Source organism: Helianthus annuus, chromosome 2 (genome assembly GCF_002127325.2).
Source record: "Helianthus annuus cultivar XRQ/B chromosome 2, HanXRQr2.0-SUNRISE, whole genome shotgun sequence".
Classification (NCBI taxonomy): domain Eukaryota; kingdom Viridiplantae; phylum Streptophyta; class Magnoliopsida; order Asterales; family Asteraceae; genus Helianthus; species Helianthus annuus.
In genome coordinates this window covers 43,040,500-43,063,400 of record NC_035434.2, presented here as the reverse complement: position 1 = coordinate 43,063,400, position 22,901 = coordinate 43,040,500, and the positions used below count along the sequence as shown (strand labels likewise).

Here is a 22,901-nt window from a genome sequence, read left to right as displayed (position 1 = left end):
TTAATCCGATGTGTGATTTCGATATACTAACTATAACTGAAAACGTGCTAATGGTTCTTTGATGACCGATAACAAGATTTAAACAACCGATATTTATACACTGTTAATTTCCTTTGACTGATATAAACAAACTTAATTGGCTTCGATTTCTTTTGGTTTTTTACAATCGACTCATTTGGCTGATAATATATTTGGCCCCGACCGCAACGCGGTGGGTCCCTTTTCTAGTTAATTGCTAAGGGATAAATTCTGAAGGGTTAAATTGGGGCATGTTTGGCTTTCCTTTTGAAAACTCCTTTTCAACTTCTTTGAGAAGTTAATAAGTCAGAATTTCTAACTTATTGACTTCTTGCCTCACATCACATACAATCCCAAACACTCTAAAAGTCCTTTTTTATGTTTTCAAGAAGTAAATAAGTTAATAAGTTGGTAAAATAAGGAATCCCAAACACCACCTTGGTACATATCTTTAAACGTAAAAGCTTTAGTGTAAACTTAACATATCGGTTTTTTTCACCTCTGCATCGCGAAAGGGTTGTTTCGAATATTGAGTTTGCAGCAGCCATGGTGAAATTGACGATGATGAGATCCTTGTATCGTTCGATCTCACGGAGATCTATAGCTTTCACCGCCACCGCCGCCTTAAACAGCAGCCATCAATCTCTCCCCCGTGGAACCCACCAATTTCTCCACTCTCCGTCATGGACGCTTTCTAGTAACTTACTTTTGTATCATTCTTTTTATTATTTATACATCTATCTTTTTTAAGCTCGAAAAGATACATTGATCTGTGTAATTTGTACTTTATCATGATATCATATGATTTTAGGGCTAATATATACTGTTTCAGTAGAGAATCCTGTTTGATTTTAAGTAAATTGTTTATTTTTAAATGAAAGTATAAACTTGAAGAATTAAAATTGATCTGTGTAATTCGTTGGTATTCGATTAGGATATATTCGAAATACTGTTTCGGTAATGAATGAGAATTGTTTGATTATAAGTTAATGTTGATATTTAAATGAAAGTATGAACTTGAAAAATTGACATTGATCTGTGTAATTTGTGCTTTATTGTGATATCATATGTTGTTAGGGCTAATGATCTCGCTTAGGATTTTTGATATACGATTTTCGTAGAGAATCGTGTTTGAGTTTGAGTAAATTGTTGATGTTTAAATGAATGTCTCAGTACAATTGGTCAGCTGACGACGGACAGATTAGAATTTATGCTGGTAATTTGCTCCAGATATGTACAATAACTAAGGAAATTACATGAAATTCTATTGATTATGTTATTGGAGCAAACTGCCAAAATGGTCTCTGAGGTTTGGTCGCTTTTGTCACTAGTCCAAAACTCAAACCTTTTGAACCTAGGTCCCGGTGGTTTCAATTTTGTTGCCATTGTCATCCAAAATCAAAATATAGACAGCTTTTTTGTCTTTTTTCTCCCTTTTAAAGAAGGGCAAAATGGTCTTTTAACGTTTTATTATAACAAATTAAAAAAAAGACCATTTTGTCCTTCACTAAAAGGGAGGAAAAAGAAAAAAAAGAAAACTGGATGTTAACTAAAAAATCTGACCAAATTTTGCTTTTGGATGAAAATGGCAACAAAATTGAAACCACAGGGACCTAGATTCAAAAGGTTTGAGTTTTGGACTAAAGTGGCAAAAGTGACCAAACCTCAGGGACCATTTTGGCAGTTTACTCATGTTATTGATATACATATGTAAGATCAGCTTATTAATGTTTATGTTTTTCTAATTTCTGTGCAAATCATTATGTTTACTACAATTTAGCTAGAATCTGATTATTCATACTATACCTGTGCATAGATCTTAACGTCACTTTTCAATAAACGGATAACTGATTCTGATATTTTCGATGTATAGAAAGTCGTTTGCCTTTTGCAATGGGAATTGGAAGCACGCGTTGTTTCAGTGATGGCTTGACGCACTTACCAGACATAAAAGATGGTGATATTAAACTTGCTTTTAAGGAGCTTATGGCTGTAAACTGGGATGAGTTACCCGAGACGGTGGTTAATAAAACCAAACGGGCATTGTCTAAAAACACTGAAGACAAGTCTAGCCAGGAGGCGTTAGCCAACCTTTTACGGGCCGCAGAGGCAGTTGAAGAGTTCAGTGGGTTTCTTGTGACTTTGAAAATGGAAATTGACGACAGTGTTGGAATGAGCGGCGAGGTGACTTTAAAAACATTTAGTGAATGGTTTGTGTGTAACTTTTTTTTTTTTTTTGCATTTTTATAGTCTAAATGGTTAAAGTATTTTGCAGAATGTTCATCCGTTGTCTGATGAAGTTGCTAATGCGTTAAGTGTAGCGTTTGGACGCTACTATGCGTATTTGGACTCTTTTGGAGCAGATGAAGGGTATTTGAGGAAAAAGGTTGAGAATGAGCTGGGAATGAAACTGATACATCTGAAAATGAGATGCAGTGGTCTAGGTGGCGATTGGGGAAAGGTATAGTCTCTCTCTCTCTCTCTCTCTCCCACACACACTCCCTTGGTGGTGGATCCTAATGTTGTTTTGTACCTAATATATGATATGATGGACCTTCTTTCCTTAGCTTAAGACATTATGTCTAGCAGACAACCTAGAATCTATGGACATGTAGTAGTGATTCTAGTGAATATTTGTTTATGCATATTTAGGCTAATTTTGGTAATTACGTTGTTACACACTATTTTGTTTACTAATTGCAGGTGACTGTTCTTGGAACGTCTGGACTTTCTGGTTCATATATTGAGCACCGGGCATAAATCTGAGGGATTGATACATAATGACATGTTTGTTGTCTTCAGAAGCTATGTTCATACAGGTTATGTTTCTATTTGTTTTAACCAATGTTGGATATTGGTCTCTGCATTTCAACTGAATAATAACAGAAGATACATGTTGTTAGAATCTATCCAAGTACTATAATCTTCTAATGCAACTTGATCCAACAACTGCTCTATGCTTACAAGATACCAAACTTGAGTCATCATGTAGGTTCTCTAAGCCGTTGAGCCGTGATGGGTGAAATCGGGTTGTAGTTTTTCGGGTAATAAGTAGGTGAATCTGGGTCATAGTTTTTCTTTGACATGTCAAATGGGTAATAAACTTAGAAGACTTATCTGTGAGAAAAATGGGTTGAATGGATCAAAAGCCGTTTAGAGCGTGTACTCAAAATGCATAAAGACCTTGGTGAAATGGTGAGCATTGATTCCCCTTTAGTAGAGGTCTAGGTTTGAATCTTGGTTCCATTGGTTTCATGTCATAACCTCATAAAGGTCACATGCCCAGCACAAGCTGTAATTTACCCGATCTCATTGGTTAGCAGGGCATTGGCGTTGCCGTGAGCTTTTCAGTATTAACTTTTCACTATTCATTGTTAGAAAACATGATAAGTAGTTTATTTGAAATAAATTAATAAATAGCTTTATAATATGATTTTGAATAAATAGCTTTAAGTTAATAGAATTGAAATATATATATTTAGACTTGATTACAATATAAAAAGCATCGAAACGACCGGGAAACCGATTAAGGCTTGCAGGTTTACCTCAGTATTTGCGATTATGCCAGAAAAGAACATGCTACTTCTGATCTAAGCCGCAAATCCCCGGTTGCCATCTTCCTTCTCTCTCCAAAAGTATGGCCTAACAACTATGCTTCGTACGCGTAAGAATACTTGGCCTAACGACCACATGCCAGTCAGTTTGTCTAGCATTATTCCCCCTATTAATCTTCCAGTGGTTCCAAAACTTAATACTACTTTTTTTGCACAATAATGTACCAAGATTTAGATATTTATACACCATATAATATCTTTATCTCATATTATTACTTGATCTAATACCTTTGCACACTTCTTTTTTTAACGCAAAGTTTGGACCAAGACCACTGGAGTATCATTATGTCGTCAGCGGAACCACCTGATCATATTCATTTCCACTAGACAATAATGCCTATACGCTAATTCCAGCGGAAAAGCAATAAATCTGAGAAAAACTCTCTTGTGAGAATTGAATACAGGACTTCCTACCCCAAGATGTTAGTCACTAGGCACAACTATTGCTTCATTGATAAATTAGTAATACCAACGTTTTGAAAACTGATATATTATCTGACTGGTCAAACTATGCTTTGTTAGCCGGATTGGTTGAAGCGGATTCAAAATTCAAATGACGTCATAGTTAACTTGAAAATTTTACAAGTGTTATATACTTTATTCTTATGGTAATTATATCTAAAAGAATAAAAATCGGCAAATTGTTTTCCTATAAGTAAAAACAAACTAATAAGGATTTGTTTTTGAGCATAAAGTATCTAGTTTAGCTACCAGAAATACATCAACGGCATTGACCTATGAAAGACCACAAGTTCAAATCTCATTATGTGGGTGAGATCCAAAGTTTAATCTTATAACATAAAAAACAGGTCAAACCCCTAAACCAAGCAACTGATTTAACCGTCGTTTGCTAATAAACGACGGAACCAATCGATGATAATCCAATCCATGTTCAATAATACAAGATCAATAGTCACAAGTCTTGCTCAACTAGTTTACAAAAATATTTTTCCAAAAAGTTTTTAATAACATAAGCTATAAGCTAATTTAAAGCTAATGTTAGAGTTATAGTTCTAATCACTACATTTATAATTAGGGCTGACATAACGGGTTAACCCGATCTGTTAAGACATGAACATGATAAGACATGAACCCGAAACACGTAAAAACGAACACGACACGAAATCTTATCGTGTCAGATTTTCGAAACACAAAACCTATTAATAAACAAGTTACACGAAACGACCCGTTAAGACATGAAAAAATTACCAACGTATCATACGACTTGTTTAAGACATCAACACGACCTGTTTAAAACACGAACACGACCGAATTGTGGAAGCTATGAACCAAATTGTGAATGGTGGTGTTTGTGAGATAGATTTAAAAATTAGGGTTTGGATTGTGGAAAAAGAACATCGTGTGTTTATGTATAACTCATCCCAAGTCCCACAATTGATGACCCTATATCCACGCCCACATATAATACTTGTATTTAACTTTAATTATTAACATGTACTTAACGATCTTAACAGGTTAACGGGTTGTTTAAACACGAAACCTGTTAAGGTCTTATCGTGTCAACCTGTTTTAGACACGCAACCTGTTAAGGTTAAACACAAAACATGATAACTTCGTGTAGGTTCGTGTCGTATTATCGTGTCGTGTCAAAATTGTCAACACTATTTATAGTTCATAATTTTTGGGCCACACAACACTTCATTAATAGTTCATAATTTTTGGGCCACACAATGATTTGGGCCTTCAGGTTAACAAAAATTAAAAATAAAAACATTTTCTTTTTCACGCAAACTCCACAGCTAAAGAAGTAGAAACGCAGCAAAAGTGTAGGGATAAGGGAACTTCCTGCGGTATTCATTTCCGGCGGTTTTCTCAACTCCGGTAAGTCCTTTATTCTCCGTTCTTCCGTACATTTTGTCCGTTTGGATTAGCGTCTTGTGTTGTGATGAAATTCGGATGAATTTGTACCTTCGAACTTCATTTACAACCAGATATTGTCAATCAATTAAGTTTCAGTGAATGTTTTGGGGGAATTGGAACAGGTGATAACATTCCACTTGAATTACAAGTCTGTTAAATTAGCATTGATTTGAAAATACCTTCTGGATAGCTAAGCCTAAAACATGACTAATTCTGATGAATTGTTTTATAATTTATTCAATTTAACAGGCTAAAATGAAGATTTTCTGTTAAAAATTAGATGAAAAATGATATACACTGTCTTTTTTTTTCTTGAATGTATGGGTCGGTTTTACCCTCCAATCAAATCACAAATTATGGTTTGGTCTAGGGGTGTGGTTCGGCCTCTATTGACACAAACCTTGGGCCAAAACGCTAACAACATTTTAAGGAACGACAAACCGAACTGAATGGGTGGTTTGATCTGCCGGACCAGCCTGGTTTGGCGGTTTAAAGGTTTGATTTTCGTGGTATAGCTGTTTTAACCAAGGTTTAAAAGAACGGAAACAAGTGTCGAGGCGTTTTCCCTTCGCCTCACGAGGCGTAAGCCTCGAGGCGAAACGAGGCGTAAGGCCGAGGCGGTATTAATAAATAAATATACAAAATTATATACATTATAAAAATAATAATAATACTAACTAATTTCATCACCAGATCATCAAAAACACACTTAAAAAAGACATGAAATGCTAAATTGACACAAAAAGTCAAAAACATCAAAAACCGCTATCAAAATCCCCTGAGGCGCAGCTTTCTTAGCGCCTCAGCCCCTCTGAGGCGCATATACATTAAAAACACCATGAGGCGCGCCTCAGACTCGTTTTTTGGCCGTTTCGCCTCGAGGCGCGCCTGGAGGCGCACGCCTCAAACGTTTTTTAAAATCATGGTTTTAACAATTTCTTTTCTTTCAAAATCATTGGTTTTATATAAAAATAAATGATAAAGATGTTCATGATTACAATACATATACTTGTTGTCGGCCAGTTCCAAGTTTCACATCGGACCGAACCATTAAACCACCAAACCATGGAAACCAAACCATCCGGATCTCAAACGGCCAACTTGCTCTAAAGACACTTTCGTTTGGATTTTCGGTTTATGAGAAGATAGAACCAAAACCGACCCATCTGTTTTTTGTTTTGCTCTATTATTATTTTCGATTTGGTTAACACGGTTTAGGCTCAGTTATTTTCGATTTGGTTAATACGGTTCAGGCTCATTTTTCAGGGCATATGGACATGAGCAACACACACAACAACACCTTGTGGTTCTTCAAGCACAAAGGTTTTGACGACAAAAACATTCACGAAATCTTCAAAAAATGCAAGCGCCTCGAAGGTGTCCGAAAAGAAAACTTATCCGAAAACTGGGACTACTTAAAAAAAATCGGCATCCACGAAAGAAAACTTCCATCAATCGTCACAAAATGCCCACGAATCATGACTCTTGATTTAAACGAAAAACTCATCCCCATGGTACAATGTCTAACAACATTATCCACAAAACAACACGAAGTTGCTTCCGCTATAACAAAATTCCCGCACATTTTAACACACAGCGTGGAAGAAAAACTCTGCCCGCTTCTCGGGTTCTTCGAGTCACTCGGGGTGTCAGGAACTCAGCTCGGTAAACTTCTTCTACATAACCCAAGAATTATTAGCTACAGTATTGACTCGAAGCTTTCTGGGGTGGTTGACTTTCTTGCGGGTATCGGGTTGACCAAAGAAGGGTTGATCGGTAAAATCTTTGTTAAAAACCCGTCGATCATGGGTTACAATGTTGAGAAAAGGTTACGCCCGACAACCGAGTTTTTACTTTCGTTAGGTGTAACTAAACCGGATCTTCAACATGTGGCGATTAACTTTCCGGAAGTTTTGTGTAGAGACGTTGACAAGGTGTTGAAACCGAATTTTGAGTACCTTAAGACACGCGGGTTTGATTCGCAACAGATAGCGACTATAGTGGCCCGTTATCCGCCTATTTTGATTAAGAGTGTTAAGAACTCGTTAGAGCCGAGGATTAGGTTTTTGGTAGAGGTAATGGGTCGACGAATCGAGGAGGCTGCAAGTTATCCAGAGTTTTTTCAGCACGGGTTGAAGAAACGGGTCGAGAGGCGGGAAAAGATTTTGAAGCAGAAGAATATCTCTTGCAGTTTGAGTGAAATGTTGGATTGTAATAATAAGAAGTTTGTTTCTAGGTTTGATTTGGTTGAGAAATTTGTGTAAGGAGTTTTCTAAGTTACCTTTGATGTGTTTTTGATGTAAAATAGTTGTATGCAGTTTTAAACTGGTATTCATATTTTTTTGTTTGGTTGACCTGAAATTAGGGAAGTAAGCGAAGAGAGTCGGTCGTAAGCCCACTCGAGATTGACTTGTTAAAAGCTCAAATTAAACCAAATTTAAACAAGCTTGAGTTTAATAAAGTTCATATGATAAAGAAGCTGGAGTCTAGGCTTCATAACCTAAATATTCTTTAGAGTTAACTGTCATTTTCGTCTATGTGGTTTGTTCACTTTTGTCATTTCAGGTCAATTTTCAAAAAAGCACCAGGTTCCTCCATGGAAATGTGTCACTTCAGTTCAAAAATTAAAATTCAGTTAAGTCAGACAGGTTAAATGAAGGGTATTATTGTCAATTCATAAAATAAGGTGAAAATAAATATATATGAATTGACAATAATACCCTTCATTTAACCTGATTTAACCTGTCTGACTTAACTGGGTTTTAATTTTTGGACTGAAGTGGCATGTTTCCAGTATATCAGTGAGGGAGGAAACTGGTGCATTTTTTAAAATTGACCTGAAATGACAAAAGTGAACAAACCACAGCAACAAAAATGCCAGTTAACTATGTTCTTTATATATTTATTGATAAAAATAAGTGAATAATACATATAATGCTGAGCACTAGAATTTGAAATATATATAAATTAATTATAAATATGTATAAATAAATAGTTATTAATACACGAGTAAACCCCAGCAAGGCTTATGCTTTAGGTATAATTATAAAATTTGCTCATTTACACCTCTACTTGAAATATTTCATTGTTTGTTTGTATAAGAAAACCAAAAAATATATATATGCTTTTTTAACGGCTAATTTCATTAACATAACTAGCAAGAAGCTAGTAAAACGGGCTACAAACGAAGGAGAAAAAAAATTACATCAATTATGCCAAACAAGATGATTAAAAGGGGATCAATGGACTTGATTTCCTCCATTGTTGATTAGCTTCCTTGGAAGAGAACACCGCTTCATTCCTAGTTTTTCAAATACATCATGCCGTTAAAACTATACCCTGAATAACTTTCTTTAGGCGATGATCCATCCGACAACTCTTATAAACTGAAATCTAAGTCTCTAATCGAAAAGGGGCGTAAATCAGAGTGATGCGACACCAATTGGATATTGCATGCCAAACCCGATTAGCGAAGTAACAAGACACGAGGAAGTGATCACTTGTTTCTTCTTCTTCTTCTTCACCACACAGCTTAGGTGGTGTTTGTTATTCTAAAAAAGATCTGCACAGGCTCTTCTGTCTGTGCCGCGCAGATCACGCGTAGACATTGTCATCTGCAAACTGTTTGTTTTTCCAAAGACGTTTTGTTTAGGGATGAGCAAATGGTACCCAGTACCGGTACCGAATTTACCGAACCAGGTACACTTTCGGTACCGACTTTTGAGATTTTCGGTACCGGTATTTACCGGTTTTTACCCTCAAATATCGGTACCGGTACCGAACCGTAGGGATGAGCAAATCCTGATCCCGCCCCGATACCGTCCCCATCCCGAAAATCCCCGATCCCGAATTTCGCCAAGACTGGGTACCGATACCGATACCGAAATATGTCGGTACGGTACAGTATCGGTATGGTATCGGTACGGTAGCGGTATTTGAAGGTAAAAGTCGGTATTTTACCGGTAACGTACCGAACCGAAACCGATCCCGAAAATACCGATACCGAAAATGCCAAAAAGTGGATACCGCTTCCGGTAGCGAAAAAAATCGATACGGTATTTTCGGGATCGGTACGGGATTGGGATCGATATTTGATACCAAATGCTCATCCCAACCGAACCGTACCGGGTATATTCGGTACCGGTACCCACTTTTGGAGATTTTCGGTACCGGTACCGGTTGGTACCGAGCTCATCCCTAGTTTCGTTAACGTCTGCGCGAGCTCTTATTGGTGCAGACTTGGGCCAAGTCACTTGGCCCAACCACTTCTAAGATGTTCTAAGGGCTGCAGGGGGTTAAACACCACCACCCACCACCATTGTCCACCACCGTCCATCACTACCACCACCGCCCACCACCATCATCTACCACCACCGTCCACCACTACCACCCACCGTCCACGTCCACCACCCACCACCACCACCACCACCGTCCACCACCACCACCACCAGTTGCCGCCCACCGATAACGACATTCTTTCCATAAGGAGTCTCCTATCGAACGCTTCCACCACCGGACTCCAGTTCCCAATTCTGTTCATATTGGCTTCAATAATTAAACCCATGTATGAACATGGCAGGGAACCCAATCAGATTTGCAAAATTTGTAGAATAGTAACCAAGTTTTAAAAGTGTTCCAATTAAGTCACTCAAGTTTTTAAAGTGTTCCAATCAGATCACTTAATATTCATTCTTCATTAAAATTAAGGGTTTTTTCATCAATTTCATAGGTAACCGTGGTGATGTGGATTTTTGTTTCTTTTTTCTCTTTTATTTGATGCTAACGTCGAGTGATGACGTGAATTGTAACTTGTTTTTTTTAATTTTTAATGTAATTAAATAGTTTTTATTTTTAATAAATATAATTTCATATATTAAAATAATTCGACCCTAACATCTTATGCTTCATTTTTTTCTTGACACGTGCAAAAAAGGACATGACTCGATTTGAATGTTAAGTTATCTAATTGGGACAAAAACGACACCAGTAACCTAATTAGAACACTTTTAAAACTTGGTTACTATTATGTGAAATATTCCCTTATTTCTATTATAATTCATATCTAAACTTTATAAAAATAAACAATTTTTTTGAACCACCATGCATTCCCTTAACTGTAAGCAGGGTTCAATAAAACAATACTTCCATTCTATCTCCATCTCGTTACAATAATGGTCACATTCAATCAAATCAGTTATACATCTATCTTGCCAAAAATTTAATCAAGAACATGAATACCTTCTCAAAATCCCCGCTTAATTTCAAGATTTAAGGTTTAGGAGGCTAATCTTTACTAATCATTAAACGGATTTTCAACGAACATGAACAACAAGGCAGCACAATCGATGCCATGTCAGCAGTATTATGCGCTTGTAAGGAAACCTTGTCTCCTTTCATCGATAATTCAAACCCCATCTCTCCCAATTCCGAAGAGTCGAGTGAGAAGTAATCACCACACCGGCACTGATAAAAAAGCTCCACCACATCGCCGCCAGTTTCCACCATCAGATCATCTACCACGATTTCATCTGCAACGGCATCATCATCTTGTCTTGACATCTGAAGCTCCGTGTCATATAATGCCCGTGATTTTACGTTTCCTAGGATTTCCCAAGCCGTTTGGATTTGGAGAAATTTTGATTCAGAATTTGTGGTCTCGGATGTTTTCTGTAGCTTATCTGGATGGGAAATGAGGAGAGCGGATTTGTAGCTTGTACGGATTTCTTCTTGGGTTGCGTCTTCTTTTACGTTCAGAACGTTGTAATGGATTGGATTGCCGGTTAATTGCATGATCAAGATTCTTCAAAAGCCTCTTCCTGCAAATACATGAATAAATATGAGCACATAACCTCCATAGCTTGTAAAAAGAACTTTCTAAAGCATAGACTTCACATTCCAACCACATGTTTGGTTTATTTAGAAACTAATAGTTAAAACTGCATGCGATTTGAAGTCCGTTTGACCCATTGTAACCCTATTTAACGAGAGCCCGAATTCGCCAATTCCAACCTCTACCCGCTAAACTCTCGTTTATTTATTGGGCTCGAGCCTGGTATGCGAAGCTCGACAGGCTCGTCCAACCTTGGTGTAATACTAGATTTTATTAATATTTAATAATATTTACCCCTTATGTAATGTGGTCTGGTAAACGAGCCTAGCCGAGCTTATTTAAACTTGTTTACGAGCCGAGCTCGAGCCCGAGCTTCACTTATCGGGCTCGCGAGCCTAAATGAGTCTATTATTTAATATATTAATTACTAGATAATAAACGAGTCAAGCCCGAGCATAGCTCGAGCTTGAGAACCCACCAACGAGTCGAGCTCGAGCTCTCATAAGTTAATCAAGCTCGAGCCTGGTTGAGCTTGGGCTCGGCTCGGCTCGTTTGCACCCCTAGCCGTGACCGAACTTACCAACGCACATGCATACCTCACATTGGTTAAAAAAGAGTAAGGCGTTCTAGGTCTCAACAGCCAAGGTGCGTGCATCACGTACGTGAGGCGTTGCTCTCTATACAACCAAATAAGGGGCTGTTTGTTTACCTCTTAATGAGCCTCTTAATGGTTCAGACCTCTTCTCTTACTGGTTCAGCACTTAATGGTTCAGACTGTTTGTTTCACGAGCAGATGTCTTAATGGTTCAGACATTTGCCTCTGAATGGTTAAGATTTATACAGAGTCTGAATGGTTAAGACCTCTAATCTGAATTGGTCAGACATTTGCCTCTGAACGGTTAAGCATTATACAGGCTCTTAATGGTTCAGACCTCTTACTGGTTCAGCACTTAATGGTTCAGACCTCTTACTGGTTCAGCACTTAACCATTCAGATGTTGCCAAACAGCCCCTAAACCATATTTACAAATTACAACCACAAGTTGTGTCTCTCATTTGTTTCACATAAAGGTGGCAAAATGGGTTGGTTGTTGGGTCAGGATGGGTATATTAGAAAAAAAGGTCAGGATGGAATAGGGTCAAGATGAGTTTGGGTTAGGATATGAGCTAAAAATAAAATAATATTAATAATAATAATGAAAAAAAAAAACAAAAACAAAAAAAAAATATGAAAAAAGTAAAAAAATAATAAATAACTAAGATAAGAATTTTTTTTTTTAAATAATAAAACAATAAAAAACAAAATGTTAAAATTATATATTTTTTTAAATAATAAAAATAATTTTTTAAAAAAATAAAACAAAATTAATAAAAATAAAAAGAACAATTAGTCGAACGCCATTTATGTTGTACAAAATTCTTTCTAGTATCATAAATATTTAGCAATCTAGCATACTTCTCCCTTAAATTGTACTTCCTGTTTGTTTTAATCAAACCACACAAACTGATAATGTGCATCCTTTTTCACTGTGCAGGTCATAGTTGTCAAAGGCGTAATGCACACTCAAGGCGCAAAGAGTGCTCCGAATACAGTTGTTCGAATACCTAGGGAAGCTATGACTGCAACTATAGTGATGACCTTTTGTATATGAGAGATCATGATACGTGCATAAGTACCAACGCAAGCCCGAAGGGCTTTCGACAACATAGATGCAGATATTAACATACAAATCAAACACAAGAATAATAAACAAAACCAATTTGCTGGATCAGTCTTGTGTGTGCATGATATATTCACCCAATCAAACCTTTTCATGATTCAAACACTCTAACAAACAGCAAAATTTAATCACAAAAAAAAAAAAAAAAAAAAAAAAAAAAAAAAAAAAAACCCTCAACCTAAACAAATGCAAAACAATCAGCAACTTAAACAGCACTCAAACAGAATAAAATTAAATAAATAACTAGCACAATTGTGGCATTCAAAAAAAAAACTAATTTCAAACAAACAGAGTAATTTGTGTGGTGAATGCAGAGCAGATTAAGTTAAACAAACAGCATGAATTCGATTAAACTGTATGAAATTGTTGTGTACAAGTAGTTAACGATGCAAATTGATGAAAAAAATCACCTGAATTTGGTGATTTGAGTGTTTGTAGTTGTTAGAACCGTTGAAACCCTAGGTCCTGCTTATGAATATTATAATTATGTGAGCTCAGTTGAATGTTTTATGATCTAGCAGGGCAGGAGAAGGTATTGGAATCCTAACTGATGGTGTAATATTTAATTATTTAAAGTCCATATGAATCCTAATTGATTCGAATATTTGCATCTGAATGGTTAAACATTATACTGAGGTCTGAATGGTTAAGACCTTTTATCTGAATTGATCAGACATTTGCCTCTGAATGCTCAACACTTAAACATTCAGAAATTGCCAAACAGCCCCTAAGTCAATTTAAACCCCTTGTAAATAATCTATTACCCAAAATAACCCATGGCGACCCCTGAACTTTTCGCTCAGTTTTCGTATAGAACTTTTTAGGTATATACGTTTTCGACCCCCTGTTTTATAATTTTATAAGGTATATACGTTTTCGACACCCGGTCGGAAATCTTCGCCACTGAATTTGGAGAGACACTGTTCACCCTCAGTTGTTCAATCTTATAATATAATAAGCTTACCTAGTTTCACATAGTGTCTTCTGTTACTTTAATGATCTATTGCTAAACTAAGTGTAACAAACCCCCGAATCCAGTATCAACATAACTTTCAATGATTAACATTATTATACGGACTATTTCTCATAAGAGTAATACAAAATTTCCAACATAATAACAAAGGGTTTCAATTCACCAAAAAAAGAATTAAGTTCACCACAATTTACTAGATAAGATAACTAGAATAGAAAATTGCCTGTTCTAATTGGAAGATGAATCGGTGGGAGCAACCGCCGTCTGGTAACTATTTGATGCCGGCTGTTATGTGGGGTTTTCTATGCTTCATCAGTAGCCCACCATGTTTACATACTATAAATTTGCAATGGATTGAGTGGTTGTACGCAATACTTAAAAGGTGGTTTTCAAAATGCTTTGCGGTTTAATCTTACAAACTTTTTACCTTTAACTTTGGTTCACTATACTTTTCATATTTCGAAAAACTTTTGTTCTGCGTTTCGTTCTAAATTTTGCAAGTTAACAACATAATGTGCGTGTGTGGTTCAACGTTTTTACGTTTCGTTTTACGCTTCATTCTAAATTTGCGAGTTAAAACGACAAGATGTGCGTGTATGGTTCAATGTTTTTACGTCGTCTATTTTTTTCCCGTTTGACAGGTTCGTCGCAATGCGCGTGTACTAAATCAACTTAGTTATTATTTTTAATGTTTTACGTTACAGTCTAATTTTTTTTGAATTAACACGCCGCAACTTCAATGGCGCTGGTTGCTGACAATGGTGTGATATTGGTACCATTTGACACACTTTACACCCCCACCGCAACTTAATACTAGTTACGATAAATTGTCATGTAAAACCCCCAGTATTCATTGACAATCAGCCACAAAAAAATAACAATAATAATAACAAAAAAGTATTTAGACGCCTAAGGATACAACAAATAAGCTTAGGGGTTGTTTGTTTAGCTCTTAATGGTTCAAACCTCTTACTGGTTCAGCACTTAATGATTCAGACTGTTTGTTTCGCGAGCAAATGTTTGAATCTCTGAATGGTTAAGCATTATATTGAGTATGAATGACTAAGACCTCTTATCTGAATTGGTTAGATATTTGCCTCTGAACGGTTAAGCATTATATTGGTTCTTAATGGTTTAGATCTGTTACTAGTCTAACACTTAATAGTTCAGAAATCAATCTTACTGATTCAGTATTTACCCATTCAGAAGTTTTCAAACAGCCCCTTAGTTATAGTTTTATACTAAACACAACAGGTTAACTATATATTTACAAGCAGATTTCTTAAGGAAGTGGATGCGATGGACGCAAATTCTTAAGTCGTACAAAATAACCCAATTACAAATCGATTTCATAACTAATTGAAAAGTAACCGATTAGTGGTTATTTTTAGCCCTGGGATCGTAACTGGTTAGGATTTTTTAGTAAAAGCCGGTTTTTAACCGGTTAACCTAAAAAACCGAAAAGTTAAAAAAATAGGGAAACACAGGTTATTAACCGAACCAGTTAAAACGAATAATAAAAAAAATAAGAAAAATCGGCTATTAACCGAACCGGTTAAAGCAAAAATGAGAAACGATGGTTTAGTTAACCAGATTAGTTAGAGAAAAAAATTGTTTTGTGCACCTCTACCACTATGGCACCCCACTGATCTAGAGCTAGGATCACTTGTCCTAACGATGAGTCCAATACATGACAAAACCAGTAAACATTATCATATACCAGAGTGAATGGCTGGTCTTAGTATAGTGTTTCACTAGGTTCAAGCATTTTCATTTGTGTCAAACTCGATTAAGCAAGTTTGACACAAATCGATTCTAAAAAGCTTAGGATGAGATCAAACTTGGAACACTTCCGGAAGCATCAACTCATTAACAACCATACTTGCATATAAAATAATACTTAGAATACGCTATAGTTAAAGATTATTTTAACATAGGATAAGGTTTAAATGAGAACGCTAAATATTGCAAGAACCATGAGAACGAATGGAAAAAACCACGAGAACTTGGTCAAAAACAATTCAAATTCAAAATTTCTTTTTACACTTATCATTATTATTCGAATAGAAGATTAGAAATTTACACGTTCAAATTTACATGCATCCGTAAATAAAGAAAATTTAAACATTGTAAGTTTGACATTTATACGTGTAAATTTATTGTATTTACACATCTATAAAAAACTTATTAAGAGTGATTTTGAAAGGAAAGATGAATTATTTAAAGAGTAAATTTTTCTTTTAACCTTGCATTTTAGATTGGTTTTCTCATCCATTCTCAATATAACTCTCCCCTTTTAACATATGTATCATAAACACATTTTGTATGTCTCTTTACATACCGACAGCTAGCTTTCGATATAGAGCGCGAAGCGAGTCGAGCTCGAGTTCTGTTACATTAAACAAATTACCAATTGGTTAAAATTATGTTCCTAAATTACACACCACCAAATTACAAGGAACAACACAACTTGAGAACCAAACCAAACCAAAAGACAGATATGTAAGCAAACTTTTTAATGGTACAAAAGTCATCAAACATAAAACTATAAACGGCTGTCAAATTATAATCCAAAACACCTTAAATCCCCAATTCTTAACCCATAAAACCTTTCGAATTACACTCAAAGAGCAACACCCTTTCGCATTGCCCCATCATACTTTTCCCTTTCGACTCCAGTTGTTTGTCACTTTTAAAAGCACTGGCGCGATCCACAAACACACATTACTTTAAAAACATCCAAGTAAACATGCTCATGGTTACCAAAACTGCATTGAATAAGGGTAGAGAGAGAGAGATACAAATACAGTCTACAGATACATATATGAACGCAGATGCAAGCATTCAAGACGGTGTTGTTCATATTAGTCTTCTTAAATTTGATGCCTGAATGCATTCAAGAACTTATAACACCTGAGACCCAAGGAACGACCATTGGTGCGTTCGGATGATTTCTTCTGTAATTTTCTGAATATGTATCCTTAAAAGTCACTTTCGGCTCTTCTGCCTGCACGCAAAATGGAAATTATTGGGAGTTTTGAGTCACTTCATTCATCATAAGAAAAAGTCGGCTTTTAGGTTCTTGTTATAGTGGTGCCAACTTTTAACATATTGATGTAGATGTTGGTAAATTCAGGATTCTTTATTCATGCTAGTGAGCAAAAATAGAATTTTTAACTTAACATGAAACGGTTTAAATGGGTTAAAAGTCGCCCAAAGTATATTTTAAACAGTTAGCTTGGAGGATTATATCAATGAATAGATTCATAACCATATCTAATATATAACAGAATAAAATGGGAATGAAAAATATGTTTTAACTGGTCAACCCAACTAGTTTTGACCGTACTTCAAATTTAACTCATGTTAACCCGAACGAGTTTTGACCCGTTACCAAACCTGCTTGACTGCTCATTTTGCCACAGGAATTTTTTAGTATTTTATATCTTCAATATATTATGAGGTTTTGTGCAAGTGCAATTTGTATTTTTAATGCATAAAACCTCATAATATCCTAAATCATTTTATTCAAATCGTTAAACTAATATAATGTTCGTAAACATTTTTGAAGAAAAATTCTATTAAAAAATTGACAATTAATTGATCAGGGATTCGGGTCACCCTAATCCTACACATCACGTTTCAACCCATACGAAAAACCACCCGTTTCAAGACGTTATCTAACCTAACATTTCATTCAACTAAATTAAAAAAAAAAAAAAAAAAAACATGCTGATGATGAAAAACTTACATATTTCAGCCAGCATTCTTCAAGTTTATGTTGGTATATATCGGGGGAATGACACCCTTCTTCAGCAGGGCAATAAACCCAAATATTACATTTCATTTCATCCGGTCTTGCATTTTTAGCTTGATTTAAACACGCCTGACAACATTCATACGCACTTTCTTTATGATGAGTTAGACCCCATTTGACCGCATGACCACCGTAATCAGTATGAAGTTCCGCATTACATTCAGGAGGTAGCCGTCGTCCAGCAAGGATGTCATCTAAAAAGTCAAAGTCAATGTCAATGCGATTCTACGATTGCCTGAAGAATTATAAAAAGAGAATGTAGAAGATGTAATTACCAAAATCGTCTTCACCCTCGGGTTTGTCGTCATGTACATTGTTGATTACATTAACGGGTATCCAGAGGCCGATATCGTTTGATAGCTCGGCCCAATTGAACTCCAAGGCTTTTGCAAGCATACCTATAAACATGCACACATGTCATGTTTGATTTTTCAGCTTCAAAGTTGACAAGAACAGAATTGTGCAGAATATATTAACGGGTGCTTGGATTTGCGTTTAGTGATTCTTGCACTTTGCATTCACCCTAATCGTTATTTAATGTTTCGATGAACGAATTCTGCTTTAAATAATCAGTTTCATACTAGATGTAGGCAAAATTATTATCAAAGGGTAAGATAAAATAATATAATTTCCTGTTCTTTCAATCCAGTTTTAAAGACATCTGGCTCATGCCTAGGGGTGCAAACGAGCCGAGCAGCTTGCGAGCTGGTCGAGAACAAGCTCAAACGAGCCAAGCCTTATCGAGCCCGAGCCTGTCATGTGAAGCTCGTCGAGCCTTATTGAGCCTTAGTGTAATATTAGTTTTTATTAATATTTAATAATATTTACCCCTTATTTCACGTTGTCTAGTAAACGAGCCGAGCTTATTTAAACTTGTTTACGAGCCAAGCCCGAACCTAAAAATATGCTTGTTTAGTAAACGAGCCCGAGCTTCACTTATCAAGCTCGCGAACCTAAACGAGTATATTATTTACATTATTTTTATTTAATATATTAATTAATAGATAATAAAAAAACCGAGCTAGAGCTTGAGAAACTACCAATGAGCCGAGCTCGAGCTCTCATAAGTTAATCGAGCTCGAGCCTAGTCGGGCTCGGCTCGTTTGCACCCCTCCTCATGCCTCTTTTAATCACGAGAATTTATTTTGGTCATTTTATAATTTCTTAAATAATCAGAATCTGTTAAAACACTGATTGTCTAATTATATTGCAGCTGATTATGATTATTCAAAATAACATAATCACAGTCAAAATAATACGTGAATAGTGTATAAAAGATTGTAAGTAAGACCTGCTTCCGCTGGTAGGATTGATGAATTAGAAGCCTTCCCACGAGTAACTCTTTTGGCTTCCTTTAATTTTTGCCTCCGCCACCTTTCAACTGCTTCTGTGCAACAAAAAAAAAATTAAAATAATTAGATGTTTGACGAGTTTTAATTATTTATTTAATTACTATATGAAATAACCAAAAAGGATATTTTGTGAACAGAAGCGATAAGTTTTGTTAAATAAAATTAAAGTCTCTCAAAAAGAAAGTGTATACGGGTCATTTTGTTACAGGCCGTATGAACTAATCATCTAAAGCTGACACTCGGATGATCAAAAGCAAAATATGTTTATCCACGCGTTAAAGACTATGACAATTCAAGTTGCAATAATCAAATAATCAGTTTCAAAAACGAAATCCAAACACCCGATAATTGGAGCAAGAATGACCATTGAACAGCAGTTGCATGTAATAATTTATAATCACATGAAAGTTGATTCTATTTCTGTTTTCTGAAGTCTAACGAGAATAGTGTGTTTTTCCTTTTTTTTGATCTACATTTAAAGCAAAATAATGACTAGTAGAAAATAGTCAAATACAGTTTATTATTGTGCACTTTTTAAGACTACACCCCTATGTCCAGCAAGGATTACGAGGTCTCACCACCATTTTGAAAAATGTTTTACTATTAAATAACGACGAATTTCGGAAAGTTGTGTGGAGCAAACTAATATCATCCAATTAACGTGAATTCGTGAAGGTAATAAGCCAAATGCAGAAATAAATAAAACCTTTTTTCTATGATTGGATATCATTATCAACTTTAGGTAAAATGGCAAAATCAAGGATCATCAAATTTCTATAACGATGTGCGTAAATAGGTAAACTGTGCTAAAAAAGTTACCAAATTGAAACATTGAAAACTTGCAATGTTTGTGCGATATGCCTAAATGGAAATACTTGCAAATATCATTGGTATTAAGGAAGCTAGCTTTATAACATTTATACTCAGATTCCATGTATAAGCTAATCCATTAAATATATTCGGTTTATGCCACAAAATAACATAAAATGACCTATATTATACACACTTAGATATCAATATTCAAGCTTTTCTCTATTTTCTATGCTAACCACATTTTTCAAAAACTAATTAAAATTCGACATAGGATACTAGCTAGGGTATACCATAGTTGTTAATGGCGAATAGCGACAAATAGCGATAAGCACCTATATGCTTCATAGCGAAGAGCGATAAATAGCGGGCGGCTATTTTATAAATAGCGATACACTAGTAAAAAAAAATTTAAAAATTTTCTATGTAAATTATATCAAAATACCCTGGTATATATGCTATTTTACATGTATATTTAACAAAAACCGAAATCCAGCTATTTTATAGCTATATTTAATTGCTATTATATTTAAAAAATAGATAAATAAATAAATAAAGTGTCGCTATTCTCTCTATCCATCACTACAACCCAAATAGCGACACTGGACATATACGCTACGTAGCACGCTATAGCGATCGCTACGATCGCTATTGACAACTATGGGGTATACATATATATACAATAATATAGAAGATAAACAACATCAAATGTGAAGTTACTGAATATAAACTTACCATGCTGTAAAGTTGTATTGGCACCACTATTCAATCCCCTCAGTAGCTCTATGATCTCGTTACTCAATTTCTGTTTCAATGGTTGAGGCAATTCAACCATGTCTTCTCGTCTATCAAGTTTTTGTTTAATATTTTTGACCTTTAACCAATCAAACAAACAAATTTCACAAACTCAATCAACTCACTTATCACACGTCAATTAGTAAAAAAATCGATAATCAAGAAAGAGTCAAATCTTACGATTTCAATGAGCTTTCTAGGTTCAGATTGTTTTCGTATCCGCATTGATTCTTCCATTTTTTTAATCTGGTCCGGAGTGTAGGTAACAGCTGTACATCAAAACACATATGAAAATCAATTACTAATCACTTGTAAAATATTTGATTAAACTAGAACCAACAAGTCCCGAAAGCAGCAAAAAAGCATATTAATTACAAAAAAAAAAAATTAAAAAAAAAAAAAACAGATTAACCAAATGAACAAAAACCAAAGTAAGCATTTCATCTACACTTAAAATATTTTTGTGAAAAACGAACAATGTACAAGAAACCCAATTGAGAATCATGGTTTTTGAAGGCGCGCTTAACTAGTTCACCGCGGAAATCGCGTCGGGGGCAAAAAGACGCGCCTCATGTAGTTCAAGGTCAAAAAAAAGGTTAACTTGATAAACAAATTTATACGTCAAAAAGACGAGAAACCGCCCCATCCCACCCTCCCGGACCCTATCATTCTATCAATAGCTGTGCTACGAATACGACATTTTAACAGGTAGTTTCAGGTTGTAAATAAAGCTTATTTTGTCTCGGCTTACGGGACCAAAACGCCCCAAAAGGCTCACCCTTTTTAACACCCAGGCTGCATATCATCACATAACAAACCAACCCAACAAACATTATCACCAACTTTAACCTATACAAACAAAAGGGCTCCACCCCTCACCCCCCCCCCCCCAAAAAAAAAAAAAAAAAAAAAAAAACCCTCATCCATTTCAAAAAGCCACATTAGGGTTCATCTAAACTCAACCCAAATCATGAATAAAACTAACAAACAATATAAAAGCAATTACCAGTGCGTGAGTGTTGATATGAGTAGGAGTAAAGCGAAGTATAAAGATTCTGAAAAACATAAAGGGCAACCACAATATTAATCGAACAAATGATAACTGTAGTTCTTTTATACGAACAACATTTGGGCACCCCTCTTCTTCCATTGTTTGAATAACTCTGATCTAATTCAGGCCTCACCATCTTCTTCTTCTTCTTCCAACTTCTTCTTCTTGTTGTTGTTGTTCAAGTGTGTCTTCCTTCATTCCATCATCAATAACCCCCTTATTTAAATAGATTTCGGTAAGTATATTTTGGGTTTCTCTCTCTGCACGGCAGTGTGTGTGGCGGATCAATCAAGGAAAGAAATTGGTTGCTGAATTAGGGAAGTGGTGAATGGGTTTTGTCGGGTCGATTTGGGTGTGAATGTGTTGAATGTTGATGATCTGCACGAGATGAAAATGAAAATGAATTTGGTTGGAAAGGGAAAAAGGGGGATATGTGAGTTAACTTATTTTGGGGGTAAAGGCTATAAATTTTTCTAGGACTATCCTCCATTTTATATTAAAAACATCTTTTGAGGAGATTTATTTGCCTATTAGGGGTTTTCTAATGGCACACCCCCCCTCCCCGGTTATCCGTACTTTTTCAATTTAATACGGATCCTATAGGCTTATATACGATTGGCACTCTTACCCCCTCCCAGGGAAATTTTGTTGTCTTACCCCTCAACTATTGAAAAACGCTGCAATATTACTCCCCGGTGTTAAAATCTGTTTAAAGTCAACTTCACTTATTAACGGTCAAAGGGTATTATAGTCTTTTCCACTTGTTTTTGATAGCTTCCTCAACACAACACCCTATATAATAACTTTCATTTCCACCTTACCCCCAAGTATTACCCCAATCCCATATCTTCTCTCCGGCGACATCTCAAGCGAACACACCACCAGCGACATCTCAGGCGATCACACCACCGGCGACAGCTCATAGAAATGCTGATTGGGACGACGATCAGAGAAATTTTGAGCCACGTGTCAGGTATAATCGAGCAAGGGTTTACTGTTCATTTTGATTTTGATATGGATGATTGAAACAGGGGAATCAC

General features: G+C 35.8%; 4 protein-coding genes across 6 annotated transcripts; 2 read left to right on the top strand and 2 right to left on the bottom strand.

Moving 5' to 3' along the window:
* Positions 1-491: 491 nt before the first annotated feature.
* LOC118489265 (succinate dehydrogenase subunit 5, mitochondrial-like) lies at positions 492-2,967 on the top strand. Its single transcript, XM_035987003.1, has 4 exons — positions 492-715; positions 1,892-2,202; positions 2,294-2,479; positions 2,722-2,967. Exons 1-4 carry the CDS (start codon positions 565-567, stop codon positions 2,776-2,778), a joined length of 705 nt encoding a protein of 234 aa, XP_035842896.1. The 5' UTR covers positions 492-564; the 3' UTR covers positions 2,779-2,967.
* A 2,360-nt stretch (positions 2,968-5,327) lies between these two features.
* On the top strand, positions 5,328-7,867 carry LOC118489262 (transcription termination factor MTERF6, chloroplastic/mitochondrial-like). Of its 2 annotated transcripts, none has more exons than XM_035986998.1 (2): positions 5,328-5,474; positions 6,780-7,867. In XM_035986998.1, exon 2 carries the CDS (start codon positions 6,785-6,787, stop codon positions 7,775-7,777), a length of 993 nt encoding a protein of 330 aa, XP_035842891.1. In that variant the 5' UTR covers positions 5,328-5,474; positions 6,780-6,784; the 3' UTR covers positions 7,778-7,867. The 2 variants fall into 2 exon arrangements, with proteins under 2 accessions (XP_035842891.1, XP_035842894.1); XM_035987001.1 differs by having other exon boundaries at positions 5,381-5,474; positions 6,767-7,867.
* Positions 7,868-10,639: 2,772 nt separating this feature from the next.
* Positions 10,640-14,364, bottom strand: LOC110913537 (DPH4 homolog). Of its 2 annotated transcripts, XM_022158370.2 has the most exons (3): positions 14,260-14,355; positions 13,474-13,528; positions 10,640-11,329 (listed from the first exon to the last, which is right to left on the bottom strand). In XM_022158370.2, exon 3 carries the CDS (start codon positions 11,301-11,303, stop codon positions 10,797-10,799), a length of 507 nt encoding a protein of 168 aa, XP_022014062.1. In that variant the 5' UTR covers positions 11,304-11,329; positions 13,474-13,528; positions 14,260-14,355; the 3' UTR covers positions 10,640-10,796. The 2 variants fall into 2 exon arrangements, with proteins under 2 accessions (XP_022014062.1, XP_022014051.1); XM_022158359.2 differs by lacking the exon at positions 13,474-13,528 and having other exon boundaries at positions 14,260-14,364.
* A 2,142-nt stretch (positions 14,365-16,506) lies between these two features.
* LOC110913530 lies at positions 16,507-22,328 on the bottom strand. The gene is made up of 7 exons (XM_022158353.2): positions 21,817-22,328; positions 20,991-21,079; positions 20,751-20,889; positions 19,145-19,240; positions 18,129-18,251; positions 17,788-18,047; positions 16,507-17,043 (listed from the first exon to the last, which is right to left on the bottom strand). Exons 1-7 carry the CDS (start codon positions 21,995-21,997, stop codon positions 16,933-16,935), a joined length of 999 nt encoding a protein of 332 aa, XP_022014045.1. The 5' UTR covers positions 21,998-22,328; the 3' UTR covers positions 16,507-16,932.
* Positions 22,329-22,901: the final 573 nt, after the last annotated feature.